The 27,493-nt window shown below is 46.6% G+C and overlaps 1 protein-coding gene across 1 annotated transcript; it reads right to left on the reverse strand.

Annotated features, from left to right (window-relative positions):
• Window positions 1-9,389: 9,389 nt before the first annotated feature.
• RRM2 (ribonucleotide reductase regulatory subunit M2) lies at window positions 9,390-15,372 on the reverse strand. The gene is made up of 10 exons (XM_052810239.1): window positions 15,146-15,372; window positions 14,992-15,069; window positions 14,541-14,678; window positions 14,302-14,418; window positions 13,644-13,777; window positions 12,442-12,536; window positions 11,534-11,667; window positions 10,988-11,092; window positions 10,739-10,852; window positions 9,390-10,348 (listed from the first exon to the last, which is right to left on the reverse strand). Exons 1-10 carry the CDS (start codon window positions 15,254-15,256, stop codon window positions 10,196-10,198), a joined length of 1,179 nt encoding a protein of 392 aa, XP_052666199.1. The 5' UTR covers window positions 15,257-15,372; the 3' UTR covers window positions 9,390-10,195.
• Window positions 15,373-27,493: the final 12,121 nt, after the last annotated feature.

The following is a 27,493-nucleotide window of genomic DNA, read 5'->3' on the forward strand; positions in this document are numbered from 1 at the left end:
ATTCATGGTAAACAGCTGGGCAGGAGGACAGATTGGCCCATGCCAACCCATAGCAAAATGATGCTGAGCCTCTCCTCTGCCTCAGCAGAGCCTCCAGCACAAAGCAAGAAGCAGCCTCCTTACCATGAGGCTCTCAGGGCTCCCAAAGCAAAAAAGGCTTTTCTTTTTTATAAAAGAAGAGTAATGTTTTTAACTCACCTCTCAGGAGGTCTCAAACAGGATTTGCAAAGTGTCAGGACTAAGAGGGCTCCTGCAGCACACAACAGAGTATCACCCCAAGCTCCTGGGAAACATTAGGGCAGCAGTTAGTTAATTAGGGTAGGGTTTGCAAGAGCCTCACAGCCTGCTCTCACCCTCATAACAGGCAATACCAAATTGTGCCATTCACTTCAGCAAGGGCAGGATCAAGTCATTTGTGGTTCACAGTAGCCCACTTGTTCCTTTTGATGAGTCTCTTGTCTCTCTTTGGCACAAACAACTTGAAAAGCCCATGAATCTAGTTCCGGAGTCCTACACAAAGGTGAGACATCCTTTCTAATCTGCCTTCAGTGAGCTCTAAGATGAAGAATGGGACATAACAGCTCCCATAATAGTACCCTTGCTGGTATGACTTCAAGGTCTACTTTTTCCATCACTCTGTCTTCTACTTAAGAACTTGATTTTGGGAGGCACAAAAGGCCTGATTTGTAAAGATGTTGTGACTGAATTGGGCGGGGGGGGGGGGGGGGGAGGCAAACAGATGTACAGCTCTTCTGAAAAATCACATCTCACTGTGAAACCAAGTACCAAAAAATTACCAGTGAAACCTCTATTTTTAGCTATCCTGTGTCATACTATTCACCATTACCAAGCAAACTTTCTGGCAAATATTTAGAGTGAGACTCACAACCCCATGCTTTGTCAACAAAGCATAGTGATTACCTAGGGCAGCTGTAAGCACAGCACCTGCAGCACTGCAGACTGTATTGCTTCCGCCTGTTACCATGGCAGTTTTAGTTGGATTTTGCCCATTTGCATGTGTAGGATGCAAGATAAACCTTTTATGTTTTTGGTATGTGATGAGCAGGGTACAACTGACCCCAAATAAAATGGTTTAAAGGGCTCACCTAAGCCAGCGGAAACTCAGAGTTTCCAGAGCCAGGCATTTGTGGCAGCTCTGAACCACACTTGCTGGCTGCTGGAGTGCTTTTCCTGGATAAGTGTAGGGACAAGCCACATCCAGAGGGCAGATGCTGCTGTGCCCAGGTGTGGTGGGGCTGCAGCAGGAAAAGCTGAGTTTGGGCACCACGCTGCAGCTGGCTCCATCCCCTGCTAGCAGCCACAGCTCTGGCATTACCCTTTGCCAGCACCTGAATGAACGCAGGCTTGGTGCTCAAAGCCACCCAGGTAACCACACCATAGGGAACCCCCTGCAGTTGTTCAGAAGATATAACATCTCAGTTTATAGCACAGTCCATTTCAAATTAACTCAGTTTTCTCAGCAAGTCAGATGCACCCTTCAGGTGAAACCACTGGAAACAAGAACTGCCTTCCACCTCAGTTAAATATCACCTAGTGCTTTGTTCAGCAGCAGAGGGAGGGCATGCACCAATGTTCAGACCTACTAAACCCACCTTTAACACCTCATCCTCAGTTCACTGTGTGATTGCACCCGATATAAATTATTCTTGGACTGACGCTACCCTGAGCTGAGAATCAACCTCAATTAAAGGATTTGCAGGACAAAATGAAGAGCCCTTCTCTGCTCTCTTTTCATCACACCCTCCCATTCACCCCATTAAAGCCACCTTTCTGCTTGGATTGTTTTTATCTGCTGAAGGCTGGGAGGAGAGTCATGACCCTGATTCCTGAGAGAACAAGTCAAGATTAACAGACATTAGAATCTCTCCCTGCTGAGGGCAATTGTGGTAAGATTAACAGACATTAGAATCTCTCCCTGCTGAGGGCAATTGTGGTTGCAGCCTGAGAAGTCCTTCTCTACAGGAGCTATACTGCTCATTTGCTACAACCCCAGCATCCCAAAAAAGATCTCAGCACAGTCCAGAAAGGGGACCCAGAGCAGTGGGTGCAGGAGAGCATTAACAGAGTTCTAGCATTCACTAAAACACATGGCACACCTACTAGAAAACCATTCCCATCCTCAGCTGTCATGTTGCGCAGTGAATTAAGCACATATGAAACACTTCCGTGTAGTCCCATGTCTGTGAGGTTACAAGAGAAGCACCCATGCTGAAGAACAGGCAGGTCCCCCGAAACACTCTGCAGCCTGTACCACATTGAAGAAGAAAGCCTGCTACGAAATCTTGTGCAGAGCAGGATTTGCACAAGTAACCTCTTGCCCGGCACTCAGTAAGAAAACGAATACGGACCATACTTATATTCACATAGGGAGGGAAAGCCCCAGCAGCCCAGCTTTGCCCCCAGATGTGACAGTCACCTGGCACTTCATAAACCACTGGTGCTCGGCACCATCACCTGAACTGCTGGAGCAGCTGTTGCTTTCTTTACCAAGGAGCCCCCCTGGTGACAGCCAGGTGTAGTGCTTGCAATAGGTAACATGCAATCCAGCACAAATTACTCCAAAATAGACTTTCAGATTAACTGCTGAGGCAGGGACCTAACTCAGAGAAATAACGTTTGAGCTAGCAGAGAAACAGTATGCGTACAGGCAAGAGGAGCGGATGGCAGGTCACGGGAGCACCCATCTGCCTAGAGATCTCCTCCAGAACCAGATGTGCCACCCCAAGGGGCACAGCAGCTCCCTGTCAACCAGCCCCTGCCTGCTCATCTCAACACGACCACCAGGACCAGTCACGTGATGATCGTTTTTGGAAAGCCCATTCCTAAATGGCTCCTTCGAGCAAAGTTACTCTATCGTGGTGAACAACTTTCCCTAAGCTGCACAAAATTCACTCCCCCCTGGGGAGCCTGAAGAGCTATGCTTGAGTGTATAGGCACATTTAAATGTCTCAGTCTGGTTTTGCATGTGTTATTTGGGGATATAAGTGGTGAAATCACATCTGCTTCTTGAATAGCTACACAGCAATATTTAACATTTTATTTGAAACATTTTTGTTTTAATTAATTTAAATGCAACCTAGCCATCCTACTATTTCATATATAACCCCAGGGATTTAGTAGTGGGAAACACAGTATCACAGCTAAATAATGCAAAGGTGGCAAGATTAAAAACTTATCATAAAATTAGCCTACTTAGCATAGTAAATAGCTTTTCAATTTGACAAGGGATAACCATTTTATGGAAACATGTATTAAAAAATAATCCTGTTAGGTTGCCCAATGTTTGCCAGTCTTAGTTCACACACAAATAAACCCAGATCAGAGTAATTTTCCAAAGTCTGTATATTTTTACATATTTACAGTATAATCAAGAGCAACTGTAATAGTTACATCAATAGAATGACATTCAATTACTGCTTCTGAAAATTCTAACAGCAAAGTTATTGCTGAGCCTTCAATAAATCTACAGTGCATTCTGCTTAAAGTTATTACAGAATCCAATATACAATTAATATTTCTATTACTTTTAGGATTGAATTACATTTTAGTCCCCCTTATAGCTGAGACTGCATTTAAGTGGCATTGCAGAAATTTACAGCCAGAACAGATACTGAATGCTTGGCCCAGCTAACATTTCTCTATTGTGAAATACTCATTTCTAATACACTCCCTGCCTTGAAACCCTGCTTCTCACATTCATCTAATGACTGCTTATTGCTCCACAGCTTCCCTGCCAAGTCATTGCTGTCTGCTGATTGTTAACTTTGAAAGCAGAGAAATGTAGGGGTTTTGGTTTTTCTTTGGGGGGGGGGGGGGGGTGTCATGTTAGCATCACCCTGAAAATAAATTCAAAGAAGAGATAAGTCATTCAATTAAGTACCAAGTTGACAGAAGTGTATGGAAATCCAGCTGTCAGCATATTCTCTGCTACTTACAGAACCAAGATTAAACTAAAGCAGGTGGCAACACAAGACTGCCATTTATTTTTGTCCTGAATTGGGAAAACACATTTCAATGTCTCTCAGAGCAGAGATCCAGGGCCAGGAGGATGGAGATCCATTCTGAAGCACTGACACAAACACACACTGAAAGCTCCTGGATCACATCAAAACAAAATCATTACATAAAAGAGCACAAAGGAAGTGATAAAGTCACCACAAGAAACACTGCTGAAGCCAAATGCTTCATCTTGATTTTGAATCACATCAGGATTTTGCCAGCTGAGTACGAGATAAATTCCGACAATATTTTAATTTTAATGAAGTAGCGTCTTCCAAAGGAAAGCAGGAAAGCTGCGGCCAACACCAGTCACAAGGCAAACTCACTGCAGTCCCTGGCAGTAGAGCAGCACACAAGGCTACAGAAGGATGCTAGAAAACACAGGCAAAGCAGGGCTTGGCATTTGCTGTTGCCTGACCTAGATCTAGATAAGCTTGCAACTGCCTCCAACCTAGATCATTGGGGTAACACCTTGGAGAGCATCTAGGAGCTGGATTCTGACAGCTAAAAGGACAAGCAAGGTAGGCAGCTCCCTACCTAGGAGAAGGATAGGAAAGATGCCTGGCATTGTGGCTGAAGGTGCCAGAGAAGGCCAGCAAAATATGAAATAAAATGCCGTGTAAGTGGTCAAAGATGCAGATGAGCATCAAGTGAGACTTTGAAATGAATGGAAAAGTCACTCCACTGTCCTTCTCTGGTGCTCTAGCCCAAGCAGAAAGCACCTTTGGAGCCAGGGATCTGGAGGTACACTTTCTCCAGGAACATACCCAGGACATACTTACACTGCAAGAACTGGTTTGCCTAAATATTAGTCCATCTGCAAAAAATACCTGCAAGTACCTTCCTCTGGGGCCCAACAACTCAATCTTTAAATGACTGATTTAGACTGGCTTAGTTAGCCCACAATTCATTTGGATGCCGTGAACTGGCTTATTTACCTACCCGACAATCCATTTGCTAGATCCTCATTAAAATGAGAATCTAGCAAAAAATACTCTACCACACTGCTAGGCCTGACCCAAGGTGGAGCAAAAACCATTCAAGCCATCCTGGATGGCTTCACAATATGAAAGGTTGCAACAGGAGTAGTAGCATCCCCTAACCCCAAAGAGAACAGAAACACACAGCTCAACTTTTTTGGAAGCTCAGCACTCCCAAGATTTGGACACCCAAGAACTGCAAACTCCCCCCTACTTTAAACTAAATCCTACAATACTTGGAAAATACAAATTACTTACCTGTAACTGGTAGCAGGAACTGGCCTGGGATGCTTTTTTCCCCAGTCTGCATCTCGGAAGCACCAGTGTGTATTCAACGCCAAAGTCTTCACCCTTAGGCCAAAAGAAAAACCTCAACACACAAGTGGGAGCATTTGCCTGATGCTGAACAAGTGCTGTATGGCTTAAGCATCTCCCAGTAACTCACTGTAATCTTCATCTGATGAACAAAGCAACATTGCCTGTAGCACAAACTACACACTGTATTATAACCAATGAAAAAGCAGAAGAAGGATTTGGTTATTGGAAAGAATTGCAAAGCCATTCTGCTAAGGTATTTTTCTCTATATATTTGAAGTTTAAAAAGAATGACTAACAGCAGGGGGAAGAAAAGGTATTCATTTTAAATTCCTTCACCACCCCTGATGCACCTCAGAATTGGTACTTGCAGAAAGAGGATAAGCATCCACAGCAGGGAGGGCTTTAATAAAACCCATTCTTCTGGAGCATGAAGCACTCACCTTCAAACTCTTTTCTCCGGCAGATTCAGAAGCACAATGTGGTATAGGAGAAACCTAAAAGTCAGGAGCCAAAGCCACAGCTCTGGTGGCCAGTCAATGCCCTGGGATTTGCTGTTCACTTGGCCTTACCTCTGGATCATGACAACAACAGGTTTCTCGGCCGATACCCAACAGAGCACCAGTAACACCCAGCTGTGGGAATGAAAACTGGTATTCCTTCTTCATCCCACCCAGTGTCCCACAGCTATCTCTAAGAGCAGATGCCCAAACACCACCATTTTTCTGCTGATCAATGATGTCAGTAAGATCACAATCACTGAAGCCCACGATACACCCTAAAGGGATAAAAAGTTTTTCCCCCCATTTCTCTGCAGGCTCAGGAAATGGCAATATTATCATTACTTCAAAGATCAGTTGGGCATAACTGTAAAAGTAAAACTACTATATGACACAAGGATCTGAGACATATTGGACTTTTTTTCCCCGTTACCTTAATCTTTCAGCCATTCTTCATGTAAAGACTGTTTTACCACAGAAACCAAACAACTGCCTGTGCTGTGCGGATCACGGGATCTCAGTAACACTCCCAAGGGATGAATTCCTAACAAAAAGCTAGCTGTCCATCAGCAAACAGGACACAAGACTTAGCTCTCTAACTCTCAAAATCCTTCCTGACAAAAGCATTTACTTCTCACAATTCATTATGCACAAAAAGAGAGGCCAAAGCACCAAGAGGTAATCAACAGCTTAAAATAAAACAAGCCATGGCCAACTGAAAAGTAGGCTTTGAATGAGTGCAACTCATTTACTGCTCTCTGCCAGACAAAGTTTCTGATTGACTGGTGCAGAGGAAGCAGTTACCCTTTAGGAATCGCACCACACTGTTAATGTGCCTACAGATTTGCAGGCTGGCTATGCCCTGCTGCAGGCATGAGCAGCTGCAACTGTTCTCTGACCTCTTCTGGGCAAAAATTGCTGTAATCACTCCAGGAAATTTGAGAAATCTGGGCATTTTCTTTTTGTCATTGCACTCTAATATTGTAGTTGTTTCCTAAGGACAAGGCTGACATTAGGTTGCTGCTCTTAGTCTTCCACATTGCCTAAAGTTTTCAACATTTGACATGTAACCTGAAGTGAAAAATGTGTCAATTGAAGAGTTATGGTAGCTTTCTTACCTGAACATATGCATTATTATTTTTTTAAAACAAATTACAGTAGGAAATAAATATAACAAGAGAAACTATGATGAGGCTACTGTTCTTCCACTTTATCTACTGCTGTCACAAGCCATTAATTTTAACAGCAATAAAAACACAGGGAATAGCTGGGGATCAGTTCTGTAGAAATTAACAACAGACATCAGAGTATTGCACCACCAAATATATCCGGTTTTACTTATCCCTCAGTATTTTTTTTACTTTACTAGCCTAATCGCTTTTCACTTGCAGCAATTACTGTGCCAGAAGCCCTACTAGACAGCTGTTCCAATTCATACAGGGATAAAAAAAATCAGCACTTTCATCGCTTTGCTTCAAATCTCTCCTGGCTCTCCAAACTCCATTCCAAAACATATTCCAAAGGGTCAGTTAAATTTTTACTGAAACTTATTTTTCAGAGTATTACTTTATTTTTTGGAAAGAAATAAAAGATTGTTATCTCCTCAATGCCTAAGAGGATCAAGTGTCAAAACAACTGGCATCTCAGTCGAATTGGAAAGTAATCCATTTTCAGGAAACAAGTATTTTATCAAGACTTGGACATGACCTACGCAACCTAAGCAACAGCAAGACATTTAAATATTTGTGGGAACTGAGAATTAAAATAGGTGGGACCAGATGTATAGCTTTTCTCCAGACTATACATTAAAAACTGATTTGCATTATAGCATGTACATAAACCAAAACTGAGTAGGCATTTAGATATCAGTGGCAACAGGATAAGATTAATACCAGCCACAGCAAGTCTTATTCTCTTGTTGAATCACTTCTAATTCCTATCTAATCTATCTCTAATGCATCCATGTCTACAGTATCTATTACCCTATAAGAGCAATGCTTGGCCAAAAGGGACATTCTTCCTACCTGCCTTTACAAATCATTACTTGGCCATCACACATCCACTCCAAGCAGTCCTCCTATATTATGTTGAAAATACAGTTCTCCAGTTCATATCTCCCAGAATTAAGGATAACAAATTAAAGCTTTCCACCCTAATCATTTCCATGTATTGATCCTTGGCACATACTAAGAATCACGTGGGAAGAGATAGCTATATAATATAGCTAGACCCTACTCATAGATTAGTCTTACCCTTTTTCTACATTAAAGTATATAGTTAACAGATTCAAATAAATTGAATGCTGCTAAATCATACTTAGGTCCAAATTGATCTCAGTACATTATTACCATCTTATGCTCTAAACAACGTAGTCCTGCACCATGAGTTCTCATGCTTTGTATCAGACTTAGTTTGATCAAAGCTTTGACTGCTAAGAGAAGCCAAGGAAAAGCACAAAGCCCAATTTGCTGAGAACAAAATGCTGATACTTAGCCAGAAACCTACCTAACTTTAAAAACAAGCATTAACTTTCAGTGCTTCAAAATGATGTCTGGCTATCCAACTTAACATGTCCCTATTCCAGTTCCTAATATATTCTTTTCAGACCACTGCAATCACTGACCTGTTACCAACATCAGTGCTGCAGGGGCATTAGAGAGCCATCTGTTAAACAGTCTTGTATCTGCTAGTTTGAATCCCAGACTTTGGGGCTTGGGACTTTTTAATTATTTATGTTTTTTCTCCCTAGCATAGCCTTGGAAACATGCACATCCTGCTAGCTTCAGACCCAGGGGAGGAACAGTCTCACACCATCACCTTCAGTGCAATCAAGAGCAAAGGAGGAAAGACCAGCAAGTCAGTTAATTTTATACCAAGGCAGCATGTCTCAAAGAGGCACCATATATATTATACTTCAAAAGAGGGAGCACTTTAGCAGAAAGAAGCAAACTCCAGCATTCTTTCCTTTCAAGGAAATGCTTTAAGTTCTGTAAAATTTATTTTCCACATCAACTATACTTGAGGAAGAAAGGCAGACTTGCAGGGCAGTCCTTGTTAGTTAGGTGTTAGATTAGATCATGGGATAAATTCCTTTTTGTACATCAAGGCAGTAGCTAATTTCAGTCTATCCCATTGTTGTTTAATCTCACCGCAGATCATTTGCAGGAACTCTAATCTCAGGCCATAGGGAACTCCTTCACAGACCACACGCCCTTACCAAAGTTACATTAAGCATACCCATTCCTGTTACTCCATGTTTAGTGTGGAATAAAAATGTTGCAGCACATACTGTTTTCACTACTGTTATGTATTAAAACCAAAACTTAACTGCATGATGCAGAAGCTAAGAACACTGCTCCATCCTGAATTAGCTGAATTTACCCTGAAACACCATCCATTTAGTGCAGTCCATCTGAAAGTCAGAGCTAAGCGTAATTTCACTTGACATCTACCAGCCACATGATTAAGCAGCTATTTCCTGGAGAACTTGCATTTCCTCAGAAAGTCTGCAATTCAGATGGAAATTATCACATAGCTTTGCCCATTGGAGCACTGAAGCCAATACAACACTCAATCCAACCAGCTCTTTATTACCATTATATGAAATACTGTTCCCAGATATTAAAGAAAAAGCAATTAAGTCCATAAGCCAGCTGCATGTTACTTTTCAGTACCCAGAATATCCAACTTACTAAGTTCTTCACCTTCCATACCAACTTTCTTCCTGTTCAACATATTTTAAAATCAATATAGTTTGATCCACAGCACCATTTGTAAGTTACATACCCAGAAAGAAGCACAAGTCATGAAAGGTTAAGTTACAAAAATCTAAAGATTTAGACTTGCATTTTACCATTGTCGAGTATTACAAGACAGTTCTTTATCTTAAACATTAAAGTGCCAGGTTTACATACAAACTATTAAAACAATAGTAAAAAAGGTAAACTTAAAACCTGCTAAGAAAGCAGTGAGGTCAAGTAGTTGCCTCCAGAGTTTTCTGCAGAGTGTTCAGTGAATTTAAGACCAGAATTTCTCAACTGCTCCTTTGTTTATGGGGAGAACAGCAGGCAGAAGCTAGTGGTCACTGCCCATAACATCCCATCTTGCAGAAGGAAGATGCATGTATCTTTCACAAAATGCAGTAGCATATGTTGTAAGAGATACATCTAAACATTCTATGAATTAACACCATTGGCAAAGTCTAATAAAAAGGGATTTTACTGCTGGAGCTACACTAGCCTCCTGAAAAGTACCAATATCACCACACTTTTCAAGAGTGGGATTTTGGTACAGGAATCAGGTCACACTGTGACTTGATATATTTAATGTTTCCCTGTAAACAGGGGAGCATACACACTAACTCATACAGTCTCAGTTCATTTAAAATTCCGCATCCAGGGTGAAAGAGTTGTCTGTGGGCTTCGACATGACTCCCATCCTCTGATATTCACCTACTCGCTTCTCAAAGAAATTGGTCTTGCCTTCTAGAGAGATGTTTTCCATGAAGTCAAAAGGATTCTCTGCTTTGTATATCTGAAATGCAAAGGCAATTCTATAGTCACTACAGGTGTTCACATCTCAAATATGTAAGAGCATTAGAGATCAGCTGGAAGGAGTCTAATGACACTATCAGCAGGCTTACTATGTAGTGAAGAAAAATCTCTGCCCCAAGCCTCCTCTACTGTAATTGTTCCTGCCTTTTAGCTGCAGTAGACAGAAGCACGGCAACTCTTATGTAGTTGTTTTCCCATAGCATCCTTTTGTTTTTCCTTCTGTGAGTCTCCAAACAGGATCTAGCAGCAAGACTTCTAAATGGTTTTACAAGTTATACCAATATTGCTGCAGCCATTTTAGGATTCAGGTTTCTGGAGGAAATTAATATTATCTTTTCCCCATGAAAGATGCAGCGTATTAGAGCCTTACCTTGTTAAATCCCAGTTCCAACATAAGCCGGTCTGCTACAAACTCTATGTACTGTTTCATTAAAGTGCAGTTCATGCCAATCAGCTTTACAGGCAGTGCCTCCGTCAAGAATTCCTGCAGATAATAGAAGCACTTTATGTACAGAAACTGGTATTCACTCTGTACCATCTAGGTTAATTTTATACCCAACAGCTCCCCAGCTTTCTGCTTAATTGTGATCAAGTTCCTAAACAAGGAGCAGACAATTACCTGTTCTATGAGAACAGCATTCATAATGATTTCCTTTACTCTCTCCTCTGATGGTTTGCGTATCAAGTGCTTGAACATGAGGCAGGCAAAATCACAGTGCAAGCCCTGGAAAGAAGTTTCAGAAAATTATTTCAGGAACACTGATTTAGAAGAGCCACTCAAATCAGAAGCACAGAATAAATAGCCCAATATCTAGGCACCATCTTCACACTTTCCACATTATTTAGTATTATTTACAGACAACTTTCCGCATAACCAGAAGGAGGCATAAGTGAGTTCAGCCAGTACCAGCTGCACTTGCTCCAAATGGCAAGGTATACCGAGTGCAAGAGTTGGTGGGAACTGCTTTACAGGAAGTAAAGTGCTGAGTTCATTCGTTCTCTACTGTAAGACCCACAATGACACATGTTTACACACTTTAGTGAGCTTTATAGACTGCCTGTTTCTAAACATACTCCTGTTTAAAAATATAGGGTGCAATAGAGTATCATTACTTCATGCTACTGTGGCACATTACCATCTTAACTGCTAGAATTTGATTCATACCTCATCTCTACTGATGAGTTCGTTAGAAAAAGTGAGTCCAGGCATTAATCCCCTTTTCTTCAGCCAAAAAATTGATGCAAAAGAGCCAGAAAAGAAGATTCCTTCCACTGCTGCAAAAGCTACTACACGTTCTCCTATTAAGAAAAGATTGATAGTAATATCACACAGAAAACTTGCCAGGATTAATACCTAGAAGTTGCAAATAGACCAGTGAACTACATCCTCCAAGGAGGATGGAGAAGTTTCTGCTCAAGTGTGCTATAGCCTGTCCTTAAAAGCTATTACAGAAAAGGTTCATAAACATGAGAGGAAGTAAAAATAGAGTCACTACTAAATAGCTGAAGCCAAGGCTCCTTCACCCAGGTTAACCATCAATACCATCCTTTTTCAAAGATGGCACACTGAAAAAGAACAGTCATTTTAGCAGCTGATTTAAGTCAGTGTCTGCTCATCTTTGATTAAGTAAGGAACTTCAGCCATGAAGAATACTTTAATACTAGTGAAATAATGATCTGTACCATCTCATCTCACCTTTGAAGTGAGACATCAAGAATCAGTAAGGCAGGAGCTACAGCCTCCAACTGCACATGTCTACTTGCTAGATGGCAAGTAGAGTTCTGGACACGTGATGGCAATTTACAATTTGATCATATAGCCAGGCATGTGAAGATTGCCACATGAGCTACTATTATTCAAAATGCCAGCAATTTTAGAGATTCATGTCAGTAGCTCATTTGCAAGATGAAAGTTATTTTCTCCATCTCCAGAATTATACCAATATCTTATACCAGACAGCACTTATTGTCCCTGTGACAACAATCCCTGTGAACTGTGAAGTCTTGAGAAATGGTGGTTGTTCCACCTTTTTAGGGAAGGAATTTCACTTTGCTTCCGATAGATGTACTCACCATATGTTGCTTTCTTGTCCCCAATCCAGCGCATGGCCCAGTCAGCCTTCTTTTTAACACATGGTAATGTTTCAATAGCATTAAAAAGAAATTCCCTGAGGATAGAACTCATTAGGATCAGACATCAGCACGACTACAATAAGCACTCAATACCATAGATGGCCTTGTTCACTTACAAGTGCTCTGCACCTTCACCCTGATAATTTCCTTCCCCATCTTATTTTGCAGCAATCTAGCTCTATTTGTACCCATCAACTACTTTTTCATCACCTACCCACCACATCAACACCAGTTCACGTGAATTTCCGTGACAATATCAAGGGGAATACCGTTTCATCAAGCGTTGTACTTGAACAAGGCTTTCAAAACTACAGATTGACCAGCCTCCAACTTTCCAGTAGCAAAGCACAAGAGCTCTCATGTAAGCAGTTCTTCCTTAAACATTTACTGGAATTAATCCTCCCAGAGTAGAAATGCCATGGTCAGCTTTCTACAAAGTAGCAGCAACTAGATATATCTAGACTGCAAATAGCATTGCAGTTCCACATGACATTTCACTCAACAGGGTGTTGGTCTGACAAGAACAACAGAATAACTCAGTCCAGACTGCTCAAAGCCCTGTGTTTAGTTTTAAGGTACCATTCTTGAAATGATTCATCTTGCTATGACAACTTTACCCTTTGGTTTCAGTTTTAGTCAAGACCAAAAGCCACTTTTTGGCAAATGCAACATGCTTTTTTCCTCCCAAGCAAAATACTCAAGTGAGTAAGGGCAGCACATGTGATGTAAAAGTGCTAGCTGTTAACTAAATGCACTGGGTTTTAGAGATGACATTTGAATAAAAGTGGTATCATTCTCAGACAAACTTTCCAACATAGCTTTCTACTAGGTGCAGGGGTCCTCCATGAGTGCTTACTGTAATATACTCCCCTTATTTGACTGCTCCATCTTTTATATGGTTTCATTCCTTTATTTCAGTATTAAGTGGTTTCAGTTTCACTGTTAATCTAAGCAAGTTCTTGCTCATATACTTCAGAAAAGAAAGATATTCAGAAGTAAAGCTGCTCTTAAGCAGCAGTGGTATTTTATATAAATCTAGTTTAAAACCTAAAATTACCCTTAAAGTCAGAGTGACTGATATGCATCATTTAGATCTCAACACTTTAAAAGTTTTGAACCTTTCATCGCTGAGCAATACGAACCTCTCTTTAGAATCTTTAATGTAGGTGTCAATAAGAAGACTGTACATTTCTGAATGTATATTTTCCATGGCAATCTGGAAGCCGTAGAAACAGCGAGCTTCTGTGATTTGTACTTCTTGACTGAACCGCTCCACCTAGAGGAAATAAATGAGTGTTTGCAAAAGCATTTATAACTCAGCTGCAGGTTAGAGGCATTGACACTGTCTTTAGCACTTCCTGCTTGGCCCACAGAATCCTCTTCTGATTAAATCCAGAGGTGTGGATTATTAACAGCAATATGAAAAGCAGTAACCCCTCACAGCTCCAAGTTGTAAGTTACTCTTTACTCCCGAGAGAAATGGTAAAACTTCTTAGTTTTGCTCACCCCCATTAGGGAGAAGAGCACTGAGAGGGTAGAAGCAGAACAAGGGCTCTGAACCAGTCAGGCGTTACTGTAAGGCAACGCTCAGTGGCCCACAGGGAGTGGGCAAACTTGTGGATTACAAAAGCAACCCCCATTTGCTAATCAGCATAAGACAGCATTACATGCTGTAAGGCTTAACACTACATGATCTAGCAAACGAGCTAGATCAGCCAGGAAGCATGTCCAACGTGTAGTTAGTTATCTGGTTATCTTCACGAAGTGATGTTTCTGTCAGGACCGTTTCTAAACACTTACCAAGTTTTCATTGACGATGCCATCGCTGGCGGCAAAGAAGGCGAGGACGTGAGAAATGAAGTACTTCTCCTCAGGCTTCAGGGACTCCCAGTGCTGGATGTCTTTGGAAAGGTCCACCTAAAGCATTGCAAAAAAGAAGCGATGAAACAAACGAAGAGACCGGGGCTTCGGGTACCGAGGCCGGTTCCCGAGCGCCGGGTCTGCGGGCGGGAGCAGCCGGGTCCCGCGGCCCCCCTCACCTCCTCCGCCGTCCAGAAGGAGGCCTCGGCCTTCTTGTACATCTGCCAGATGTCGTGGTACTGGATGGGGAAGATGACGAAGCGGCGGGGGTTGTCCCGCAGCAGCGGCTCCTCCTCCTCCTCCTCGCCCCGCGGCACCTGGAGCGGCGGAGAGCGGCTCGGGATCGGGATCGGGCTCGGGCTCGGCTCGCCTCAGCGGCGGGGGCGGGGCGGGGGGCTGAGGCGACGCCGGGCTTTGGCGGGAAACTGAGGGACGGCGGCTGGCCGGGGGAGGGGGTGGCAAGGAGACCCCCGCGAGGGAGAGGGGCGCGGGGGCAGCCCCCGGCGGGGACGAGAGAAAGGAGAGACCGCGCGTGGGGGAGAGGAGGACAGCGGAGCGGGGCTGCATAAGCCGCCGGGGAAGGGGAGAGGGGAGGAGGGCGGGCGCGGTGCCCGGGCCTTCCGCACTCACCGGCTTCCTGTCGCCCTCCTGGAAGATCTTGCGGGCCGCCTTGCTGGCCAGGACGCGGGCGCTGCTGAGCGCGGGGGGCTGCGGGGAGAGAGGGGCAGGGTGAGAGCGCTGCGGCGCTCCCGGGCGGGGAGCGGGAGGGCGGGCGGGCGCTCACCGTGTTCTCCTTGTCGCTCAGCGCCAGGTCCTTCATGGGCGACAGGTTCTTCACGGGCGACAGGCGGGGCTGGTCGTGGCGGGCGGCGAGCGGGGCGCGGGCGGACAGCATAGCGGCGGCCAGACGAGCGGCACCGAACGGCGGGAGCGCGGCGTCCCCGCGCCGCCCCTTTATATCCCCTTCGAACTTGGCGCCAGAACGCCCGGCTGACCACTCACGGCCCGCACCGCCCCCTCCGCCGCCCGCCCCCGCGCTCCCATTGGCTGGCGCGCCGGCCGTGGCCCCGCCTTCCATTGTGGCGGCGGCGGGAGGGAAAGACCTGCCCTTTGCTTTGGCGCCGGCGGAGCGGCGGAAAAGGCGGGAGAGCGGGGAGGCCCCGCCCCTCGCGGAGGCCCCGCCCCCGGTGTAGCGCGGCCTGGCGCGGAATTCGATGTGGGGGGGGCACAGCGGCGCTGCCCGGCCCGGCGGCCGGCAGAGAGAAGGGGGCAAACAAAACGCAGCCGGGATCGCTTGCAGCATGCAAGGCTTCCTGCAAAGAGACGCGAAGCCGCGGGTCCCACGTACTCATTATACCTGTTTTTAAAAGGTCGGGGTGCGACGGGAAAGGAGCAAATTTGTTTCCAGACACGGGAATGGCCATAATCTGGGTTTAAGGTAGAGATCTGGAAATGCCCTGTTGCCCCCATCCTGTCTTGCTCTCCCTCTCTCTTTTCTGGTCCCTCCTACCTACCGATTCATTTTCACTTTCAACACCGGTTCCCGCGTTTGGAGACAGATCTCTCTATCCCGCATTTGGAGACAGAAATTGGCTTCCTGGAGAAACTGACTCCGTGTGCCACCTGGTTCCACGTTTTAAATAAATAGCACAGGAAAGGGAGAATACAAGTATGAAGAAGAAGAGGTGAATATTTGTCGTGCTTTAACCCCAGCCAGCAACTCAGCACCACGCAGCCGCTCACTCACTTCCCTCCCCACTCAGTGGGATGGGGGAGAGAATCAGGGAAAAAAAAGTAAAACTCGTGGGTTGAGATAAGAACAGTTTGATAGAAAGAAAGGAAGAAACTAATAATGATAATAATAACAATAATAAAATTACAATAATAATAATAAAATGATTGGAATATACAAAACAAGTGATGCACAATGCAATTGCTCACCACTCGCCAACTGATGCCCAGTTAGCTCCCCAGCAGCGATCCCCCCCCAGGCCAACTCCCCCCAGTTTATATACTGGACATGACATCACATGGTATGGAATACCCCTTTGGCCAGTTGGGGTCAGCTGTCCTGGCTGTGTCCCCTTCCAACTTCTTGTGCCCCTCCAGCCTTCTTGCTGGCTGGGCATGAGAAGCTGAAAAATCCTTGACTCAGTATAAACACTACTTAGTAACAACTGAAAATATCAGGGTGTTATCAACATTCTTCTCATACTGAATCCAAGACATAACACTTTACCAGCTACTAGAAAGAAAATTAACTCTATCACAGCCAAAACCAGGACAATACTCATCTTCTTTTAAAAGTCAGCATTTATTTTACATTAATTAAATCGCCTTTATTTGAACAACAGTGTTTCCCCCATCCAACTCCACAAAGGATCTGCTCCTGTCAACCAAAATGTTTTCCCTGAAGCAGTTTTAATGAAACCAGGAGCTTAATGAGAATTTGAGGCTCTTCTGCCATGTGGGATGCACAGTGTCCTTGAATGACACTAAGTGGTCACTGTCATCTGAGCACGTGCTCCTGGGAACTGGGACGATTAGTTACACGGCCCAGCACTACACTGCGCCTGGCTGGAAGAGAAGCAGGTAGGGCAGGAAGGCAGCAGGAGACTGACCCCTCAGGGGACTCAATAGGGTCCTTTCGACTGTATAATGATACTAAGTTAAATTTACTGCTGTAATGAGTGGATTTGGAAGAAGAACAAGAGTACTCCCCTCTGGCATCACCTCTGACACTGTAAATTCAGGTTGATTATTCATTTCAGCAGGTCAGTGTCAAGGTCACAAATTTGGGTCTGAGCTCTCCTCAGCTGGGACATATCAGAAACTGCCAGCAGAGAGATTAGGCTTGTGGTATTTATTGGTCCCCTTTAGGACATCGGACAGATGCAGGCACCCACCCGGGAGATGTTCTGTGGGACCTTCTGTGCTAAATACACATCCCAATATACAAATCTAAATGTACATCTTCATCCCAGGAGAGCGAGCACTGCAAAACCCCATCCTAGCGGGCTGCTTGGACAGGCATGGACATGCTCCTGCTCTGTCCCAGGAAAGCAGGTCCCAGGGGCTGGGGTGCCAGGCAGCTCCCAGAAGGCTCACCAGCACCCACGTAGTGCCCTACTATCTCCTGCCACCTCTGCAGCTGCTGGAGGGGTTGGCAGAGAGCTACAGCAGCAACCTCCCCACCCTAGCCAAACTCATTTACCCCCCCACCCCAGTAAAAGACCGCAAAGCCACCAGCCCACAAGTCCTGGGCTGCCACCAAGGGCCGTCATGATGCAACGGCCGTGCTATCACTGCAGCTCAGCCGCTCTTCTCAGAAGCCCATGGCAGGGGATCAAAGCCCTGCCCTCGGGACAATGGCTCTGCAGGGAGAGAAAATGCCAGGGAGAGCACAGAGAGGGCCTGCAAGGAAGCACGTTGCACCTCTGTGCTGCTGTAGCTGCAGCAAAACATTATTTGGGAGTGAGCATCCACACTGAATTTTCCTATTACAGCAGTTTAACCCAATCACGTTTGTTCCTCGAGGCACATCCCCAAGGTTTACGTGCTGTGCACAGTACTTAGCCGTGTACCTACAAGTGGTGTCATGGAGGAAAGCAAGCATGAGGAGCCCTCTCCCCTTCACACACATCCTCCTCCATGTTGCAACTGCATTTTGGGACCAGGAATTTCAAGCCAGCTCCTTTGCCAGAGCCGGGTTCAAGGCAGCAGGCTGCTGCCCTGCTTTGAGGTGCCAGCGCTCAGCATCACACCAGGGGATGTCAGCTGGCTCGTGCCCTCTCTTCGGGTGTGTGAAAGGATGCTCTGCTCTTCTGATTTCTGGCCTGGAGTGGAGTACTGTGTGTTTCAAAATAAAACAACCCAAAACTCAAATTAGTTTCACGCCGCCTTTGTTTACAGGAATTTAGACACTCAGAAAGGTGGAAGTAAGAGCAGCCTGGGGCGGCTGGGCGAGGCGGAGGTGGGGTGCTGTGTAACCGTGCTGTTTGCACAGGTCCCCCTCCAGACTGCCCACCCTGGGTCCCAGCCAGAGCAGTGACCCCAGCACCCACCTCCGCCCAGGCCCCGGCACGTCTCACCAGCTGCAGGTGGAGCTCAGCAGCAGCCTCTGCCCCAGCCACTCCTGTTGCCGTATCCTCAGTGCCAGCACGGCAAAGCCCCTTCCCACCAGGCACGGCTTACGGCCCCCAAACCTCACGTCGCCATCACACGTCTGCTTCATCGTGGTGGGTGCTGCCTTGGCTCTCAGCTGACCTACCTGGTGGCATTGGGTAATGCTCCGGGCAGGGTCTTCCTTGCTCAGAGGATTGGTTTTCTTCCATTTTAATGCCTATTGCCTACGGGATAGGGAGACAGTGACTCCAGGTTGCTGACTGCCTCCCACCACTGCAGCGACTGGTCTAACTGATGAAAGTTGGTGCGGGTAACTCCATGGGAGACGTGGCCTGACTCATCACTAGCTGAGGACACAGCGTTTGCCGACCGTTTTGCCCTGATTTGAGGAAGGTGATTTGTTTGCACGGCCTCATCCAGCCACATTCATCCGTGCCAAATCCTGAAATCCTCACCCATTGCTCAGTCTGGCAGGGTTGATGTTTGTATAGAGCATCATGCTGAAGGGTCCCTGCTTAGGCCTGTGAATCCCAAAGCCTGAGTTCCACGTGCAGCAAAAAGAAATCTGAGTACTCTAAATATAAGCTAAGACAGGGTAGGTGAGCAGGAGAAGGCCATCAGCCAATACTGCCGAGATAACAAGCGGTGGTCTCAATGGCTACCACTTTCTCCAACGGGTTTGGAGGTAGCCCTCAGCATTTCCTCGCACGCCCACCCAGCTGTGCTGAGGAGAAGGATGCTCCTCATCTCCCCAGAAACAATCCGAGCCATAAGCACTTAGACCAAAACTTCAACAGTGTGAACGAAAAATTTGCCCAAATAGCTTGCCTCCCTGTTTAGAGGTGGTTGCCCTCCACTCGCTGAAGCGTTTATAACTCAAGGGAGGACTCTGCAAAAACTGAGCTGCAGGGCTCTGCCTGCTGAGCCAAGGCACTTTAGCAGACAGTTTCACTGAGAAATCTAGAGCAGAACAAAACAAGTCTTTATTAGCTTGATTCTAGCTGGATATCACACTTGCTGACGCAGCCCATTAATTTGCAGGTTTGAGAGCACCGTCATTAGCCGCCTGCTTACTTGATGACCGGCCTCTCTGGAGATAATGAGCAGCTGTTGAAAAGCAAAGCCCTCACATGCTTAGCATCCCCAATGTCTTTAATTTTTTAAAACGGTATTCTCGCCTATTCCATGTCCTTACCCACCATTTACAACTTTCAGGACAAAGTCTGCAGGTAATATATGACCACATATGGGGTAATAACGGTGTAACTGGACGTGTTGTTTCTTTGCTGTTCATGAAGCAGGGCACAGTTCGGCAGACACAGTCCCACAAGTGCCAGTAGAGGAACCAGCATTAAAAGACTTGCAAGAGCTGGAAAAATGAAGTTTTCCAATCAGCTGCACTTGCTGGTCATCAGCAGTCAGTAATAGGCAAGAGCACCGCTGATTTCAGTGCCTTCGTCAGGATCTATGAGCACATCGTGGAGCTGGAGTAGCGAGACCCAGCACTGCATTCAGACGTGCGCTCAAGAAGGCTGTCACTCTTCTGTTCTGGTAGCACCACCTTCTTGTTTCCTGCAGCAGAAGGCAGCAATGGCACCAGCAGAAGACTTTTGGCCCACCGTTGGCTTGCCTCAAGCAGGTTTTGGTCTCAGCTCCTGTGCTCTGATCATGGAGCCTGTGGCTGACTTCTTGCCACACATGGAAAATTACAGGTCATTGCTGCTCTAGCAGCCTGTCAGTCATCACAGAGTGAACTTTCCTCAGGGTTACATTCCTCAGCCCTTACTCACCCGAAACTGCCTAGGTGAGGAAGGCCGCCCCAGGTCTCTCATTTCTGGGCAGGCTCATGTTGTTTATGTTGAGCAGGGCTCTTGCACTGCAGCGTTTCTCACTCATTGCCACCGCACACATCAAGGGGTTTGAGCTACTCTTTCCCTCTTGCTGCAGAAAACAAGCTTGCCACCTGAGCAAAGCAGCCAGGAGCCCCCCTGTACTTCTGAATGATTTCAAAGAAAACCAACCTTAAACCACGAAAGTCAATAACTGAGGAGACAAAGGCATGACTGCAAATCATTTTTCCTAACCAGGTCAGTGGCGGACAGCTTGGTTATCACCCAAACCTTACTCATCTGCAGGGAAGTCCTGGGTCCTAGGTACCCCCCATCCCTGCTCTATCTGCTCCCAATGACCTTTTCTTCCCCAGCAGAGATTTTTTTCCCTGGAAGATGCAGAGTATCTTCAACAAAGTGGACACCTCCTACAACCAGACTTTCTGGTGTGTGCTGGCATCCCTACCCCAAGAAATCACCTAGTCAAGATTGGCATGAAAGGACCGAGAAAGGATCCTGCCTCTTTGTCTTTGGGACAGTACATTTTGGCCCTGTTCTGCTCCAGATGCCCATGACATCTGCATTCTTCCAGCAGGGCAGAGAAAACAGGGAAACTTACCATTGTACATTTTTCTGGTGGCATCTGCCAGACGCTTCCCTGCAGAGCATGAGAAGGTTCAGTATTTGTCGGGGTTCAATTGCAATTATACCAAAAAAGGGACTGGGAAAAGCAGGCTCCTTCCATGCTGTGTCCTGTTGCTCTGCCAGGGCAAATATTGTTGTGGGGTCTAGCAGTGACCCCATGGTGATAGGACAAGGTGCAAGAGACTGTTTACCTGGTCAGTCCCTATGCACAAACAGGCAGCAGTAGGAAAGATCCCGAATACATTCAAGTAAGTGAAAGGCGAGATAGGCCTATAAAGGCAGGAATTGACCCTAGGAATTGTAACTAGGGAAAAATAGAGGTGAAATGGAAATTAGAAAGATAGAGGCAAGTGCCTGCAGCACTCAAGGGACCACGAAAACACAGAAAAGTGGTTTTATATTGCACTTGCATTCAAAGGGGCAACCACAGGTGGATAAATTGATGCAGGTCTGATATTTAATGACATAGAGGCCTGTATGGGGACATGGCAGACAAAAAAAGATTGGCATCCATTATCCTTTCGGCAGTACAGTCACACTGATCAAACAAAATCCCTTGCTTTATAAAGGCACATTTGATTTACTGCTTTGTGACATTGAGAGGATTAAAACTGGTTAACTGGTAGACTTTAGAAAGTCATTTTAGGGGCATATCATTACCAGCTCAGTGTCCTGAGATTGTCCGCAATGTTTTCACGTGGCAGATGTGGTGGGTGGTGAATAATGTGTATAAAAGCGGCCTGTCTCACTCTATCCTTGGTGTTAATGAGCCTCAATGCAAGATCACGCACTAGGGAAGAAAACTGCAGATCGCACTTATGAAATGCTGGACTGCCCCTGCAGAGAGGGGCTCCTGGGCGACAATACGTAGCAGCTCCATCAGCACCTCCCAGGCTAACCCATGGTCAGGGGGCAAATCAGGTCCTCCGCTCCATAGGCAGAGGGACCGCAGCTGGAGGCACACCGCTTCCCTCCTGCATCACGCAGAGAGCACCCATGGGGCAGCCCGGGGGGGGGCAGTTCAAGGTTCAGCCACCCAAAGGCAGGTGTCTACCCGTGGGTGGGGTGTGTAGGCACTGAGGGTACCCAACACGTCCTAAAGCATCCTGCCTGCCCTCACTGATCCCTAAAGGTCTTTCATACCTCCCACGTCACCCCTGCCAGCCACATATCTTGCCCCCCGAGCCTCTAAAATGGCACCAATGTCCATATTTAGGCAACTGAGTCAAGCCATCCGATATGAGAGAGACAAACCCACCTCTGGATATCTAAATGCGTTGCCATTATCTCAAACTGAACACACTCACTGTGCCCAGTCCCAGCAGCAGAGGGTTGAAAGGGTGTTGACAAGGTGGAAGCATTTCAGAAGACAGCCCCAGGGCAGACTGGAGGCTTAAAAGCCTGCCCTGGAGCAGGATGCTGGGGAAAGCTGTCCTATTCGGTGCTACTGAGAGAAAGCTGAGGAGCGATGAGATAACCACCCTGACCAAGTGCTGCTGTAATCAACCAATGGGGAAAAAAAAGGCGTAAGATCTTACAGCTTTGAACAGTAACCAGAACATGGGTTTCAGAAAGGAAATATTTCTCATCAACAGTAATCATGCACTGAACCAGCTTCCCTGGGGACACGGTAGATTCCTCAGTTCCCAGTCGTGATTTCAAGACTTCACGTGACAGTTTTATTCAGTCACATTATGATTTGCTCAGCAGTTACTGGCAAGTTTCGCTGGGAGTAAAAGGATTAGGATAGATTATTTTATTAGTCCTTTTGTCTGGCATCCATCAAGATGCTCTTTCACTGCACAGCAAGCTCAAGGGCACACCAGGAGCTTAGTTTCCCCAGCTGTGCTTGTTGGCACACTCAACTGAAGAAAGGGGGGGTGGGGGGGGTGGCAATCTTCAAGGTAAAGTTTTAACAATGAAAACGTCAATAAATCAATCACTGACATTTTGCTTCAGCAGAACAAGCTGGTCTTATGTAACTTCCGCAGAAAAAAATATAAAACAGGAGACAACTCTTAGCCAACAGAGACCCACTGTACCGGCTCCACCACATATTGCCATATCTCCCGTTCAGGGGTTCAGTGACCTCTAGCATTTTCAGTGAAGCTGAGACACAAATAACTCCTTTAAAGGATACAGCATTTCCCGTACTCCTTTCCTTCTAAAACCCTTAAGCAGACCCATGCTCTCCTCCTTTCCCACACCAGTCCTTGGGGAAGAAGAGGGTTTATTTTGTTTTGTTAACAGATATGTTTCTGGAGCTGAATTACTACTGCTGCTTCCTTCCTAGCAGGAGTCGGGAAAGCTTGCACTATGTAAGCATCCTAGATCAATCACAGATGGATATAGCAAGACTTTATATGACCATTCTTTGCCTACACTGCATTACGGAATTGCATCTCCACAGTTTTCTGCAATAGTTGCCTTCCCTGTGGCTGTCTCCATCTCTTCTCTATTTTTTCTGGTATTTTTCAGTGTTAGTTTTAAGTTCCCATCTGTTCCCATTTCTCCAGTGCTACCACATGAATTCCTCGCAACAAGACAATTTGCACCCTCTTTCCCCTGGGATCCTGCCCCCTCCCCACCTTGGCCCTGGGGCTCACACCTGAGCTGGCCCCGCTGTGCACCAGGCTCCTTCAGCTGCTTCCAGCCTCATTTTCCACAATTGCCCCAAATCCAGGGCCCAATGCCTCAGCTCCCAATCCCATCCCAGATCCCAGGTCAAAAGCAGCTTTGAAAAGCGGGATGTACCCCATGCATGACACATCCCTTCCCCGGCCATAGACCTGACATCCCAGGTACACATCCCTTATCATAAGACCTGATGTCTCCAGCTCCATGCAGTGAGGACACAGGTACATGACAGCCTGGGCTTGAAGTGGTTTCCTAAGGTCAAAGTCAACAGAAGGGATGAGACTGCTCCACAACTACAAGCCTGTCTATCATCTCTTCTCTGTAGAGCTCAGAAATGTTCAGCTGCAAAGCTAATGAGCACAGGCACAGACCTCAGAGCTGCACGGAGGAGATGAGAGAGGGTGCAGAGGATCTGCGCTGTTTGGACTCCATAATCCAGTCTAATAAAGCTGTAATCCTTCTTGGCAATCTCTGGGCACTGCCTGGAGGGGGAACAAGACTTCACGTGGGTTAGCAGTCCAGACACATGAGGTGGGGAGTGGGAGTAGAAGACACCAGAGCACAGGCATCAGAGGCTTTGCCGGAGTGCAGCAAGGACAGGCAGCAGTCACAGCCCCAGGTCTCAGCTCAGGGCTCTAAGGAGTCCAGGGTAACGTTCCAGGGGATGCACAGATGGAGGCATTTTGGTCTTCCAGGTTCCAGACACCATGTGCAGTAACTGCTCTTTTAGCAAGCAAAACAACGCAGAGATGTTTCTCCTGGTTCAGATCATCCGTTTTTAAAGTCAGCCATCTGGACATGGTATAAAAAACCAGAAATGAAAGAGCAGCAATAAGACAGAGGGCTGGAACACCTCTCCTGTGAAGTCAGGCTGAGAGACTTGGGGTTGCTCAGCCTGGAGAAGAGAAGGCTCCGGGGAGACCTTATTGTGGCCTTTCAATAATTAAATGGGGCTTATAAGAAAGATGGGGACAAACTTTTTAGTAGGGCTTGTAGCGATAGGACAAGGGGTAATGGTTTTAAACTAAAAGAGGGTAGATTTAGACCAGATGTAAGGAAGGAATTTTTTTACAATGAGGGTGGTGAGACACTGGAAGAGGCTGTGGATGCCCCATTCCTGGAAGTGTTCAAGGCCAGGTTGGATGGGGCTTTGAGCAACCTGGTCTAGTGGAAGGGGTCCCTGCACATGGCAGGGGGGTTGGAACTAGATGATCTTTAAAGTCCCCTGCAACCCAAACCATTCAGTGATTTTATGACAGAGACAAGTGTTCCCCAGGAGGTTTCCAGCACTTCTGCAGGAATGCAGGTGTGGGAAGAACATTTTACCAGTGCCTGTCCCCGGAGCGGGCACCCTCCGGGCAGGACGGGAAAGAGAGGTCGCAGGCCTCCGACCGCCTCTGCCACGGGGAAGGTACCGGGGGATGCTGTCACCCCTTGTCCCTCCACGGCACCCCAGTGTCTGGGACGGGGCTGCCCATGCAGGAGGGGTGGGTGGGTCATGTATGGCCCTGGGAGGAGATGGATAAACACTCCCTGCCAGGTCCCGTGTCTCCTAGGAGAGGATGCTGCAGACCCCTCGGAGTCCCTGCAAACATCAGCAGTGCCAGCATCAGCATCAGGCTTGAATATCTCTGCTGGAGCCCCACTGCTGAGGACACAGAATCTCAAGAACCAGAGATGGTATTTTTGCTTATCATTCCAAGCCCCTTTTAGGCAGCACTCGGCCCAGAAAGCTCTCCAGAGCTCAGTGTCAGTGGCTTTGCAGGCTGCTTGCAGCTGCCTCGGACCATCACTGGTCCATGCACACACACAGACACCTCCAGTGAAGATTTACACAGCCTATGGCAGGGTTTTGTAAAGGCTGTGTCCAGTTACATAGCACAGAGAGCAAGGAAAAGCAAATAATTAAAAATCCTTCATCCCCTAGAGACAAAAAAAAAAATAAATAAAATGTATTTTGCCCAGGGTTATAAAAGCTGCTCTCCTTCTTTCTTCTGGTATCCCTGAAATTCATGCACCCTGGTGCCTTTTTTTAGAAATAACATTAAAATGGCCCAAGCTCCTGCCAGCAGCTGCCCTGGCGCTGAGCAGAACGCAGTCTCCCCATCTCGTGCTGGCAATTATCAAAACACTTTGCAAAGGAAACACCCCAGATGGAGGTAAGCACTGGGTTAAATTCACACACCCCTACACTCAGGTTTCTGTTCTCCATATCACCTCGTCCCCTTTCCCCCGCTGATGGGCCAAAGGGGTGCAAGCTGCAGCCTTGCTAGCCAAGTTGAGTTGACTTCAGCCGCACCAGCTGCAAACAGGCACTACACAGCTGCTCCTGTCGCAGCCCTTCCCTTCCCTCGGGAACATCAGAATACTAATATTATTAAAACATGGTGGTTTGGAATTTCTCAGCTGGTTCCTTCACAGGTGACATCATTTGCAGCCACTAGGGGAGAAGGAAATATTTCAGATCACAGTAAGATATCAAACAGAAGTCTCTGCTGATAGCTCTGCCTTGTCCACCTTCTGCAAGACCAGCCTGTCTCCTGTGGCTTCACAGAGGACCACTCCTAGGGTTTTGCTCTTCTGACCATGTTTTGAGTACTTTCCTGCAGTTCTAACCCTTATTTTCCTCAAGCAAATCATGTCCTGCAATACTGCAGTCGGGTGCTTGTCAGGGCACCTAGGAGAGCGTCTGCCAGCGGGTTCTGGGAGAGGCTACAGGACAGGGTGACATGAGGGAGCAGGGCTGGGGATCAGTAGCTTTGTTCCCAAGCAATCCCCTGTTATCGCACTTATTACTATGTGGGAGATAATAAGACTGTGCAAGAAAGCAAGAAACTGGTAATACAGATAAAATATCCTGGGAGCCAGAGCTCAGCTAGTTCCCTTGTGGGGTTGAACCACCAGGGAGAAGGGTCCCGCATCAGCAATGCCGAAGCGAGGGTGGGGGTGCACATCCTTCACAGCTCCTAGGGGTCGGACACGGGCATGGGACTGCTGAGGGTGAGGGTCCCTCCATCCCACTCCTGCCCTGGGCCTGCCATGATGCTGTACCTCAGCACAAGCACTCGCCACCCACTCTGAGCCTGGTTATATCTTGTATATTCAAAGCCACTGGCTTGGCACACGTGGTGAACAAGGCGCTGGTCGTGGCCCATGTGCCCCATCACACTGCTTCTACAAAACACCTCTCGATACCCTGTAAATAATCTATAGCAATAACTTTAAAGCCCAGAGAAAGATGTGCCATGGGAAGAAAGCAGAAGGAATTAGGGCCATCACCAGTTTCCCAGGTCCCTGCCATCACAAGGAATTAGTTAACCACCAAACAAATGCATATTCACACAGGCGTTTAAATGCCAAGAGGAGTGGTCCTCGCCAGATGAGAGCAAAGAGCAGGCCTTTGTTGTCTCCCACAGTAGTGCTAGTGATCAGGGAAAATATACATTAACTTCTGGCCGAGCATTTCCTGCTCCCACCGCTGCTGGGAGGAGAACATGCCTTTTCCTAATGTGCTCATGCTGCTTTCATATGGAAGCACTAATAAAAACACAAAGTCAGTCCAGTGTGTCCTTTCTTGCAGCGCTAGAGGGGAATCAGCTTTTCTTGTCCAACTATTTGGCAACTCGGACATCTGCGCTCTGCTCCTGGAAGCAGAGGTTGGGGTTGTGCCGGTGGCAGCAGCTCTCTGACGATATACGTCTGCACTGCAGCATGCACCGGTGGGCTTTCGGAAGTGGCTCACGTCAGCTGGCAGGAGTCTGCTGCTGAGTCTCTTCTCAGCCTCTATTTGTCAATTGGCTCAACATTAAAAAAAGACATCTTCAATTTGCATCACTCAAAAATGCATCAAGCCAGCATCTTCTCCAGCGCATTACCTCCAGGGGAAGTCAGGGATC

This window comes from Harpia harpyja, chromosome 15 (assembly GCF_026419915.1).
Source record: "Harpia harpyja isolate bHarHar1 chromosome 15, bHarHar1 primary haplotype, whole genome shotgun sequence".
In the NCBI taxonomy this organism is placed as follows: domain Eukaryota; kingdom Metazoa; phylum Chordata; class Aves; order Accipitriformes; family Accipitridae; genus Harpia; species Harpia harpyja.

Bases quoted from the DNA above. Each gene is read 5' to 3' on its own strand.
- RRM2 (XM_052810239.1), bottom strand. From the start codon at position 15,256: ATGCTGTCCGCCCGCGCCCCGCTCGCCGCCCGCCACGACCAGCCCCGC. The intron at 14,679-14,991 runs GTGAGTGCGGAA...CCGCCGCTCCAG, and splicing joins AGGAGGGCGACAGGAAGCCG to GTGCCGCGGGGCGAGGAGGA. The intron at 11,668-12,441 runs GTGAGTACATCT...TTTTCTTAATAG, and splicing joins GGACAAGAAAGCAACATATG to GAGAACGTGTAGTAGCTTTT.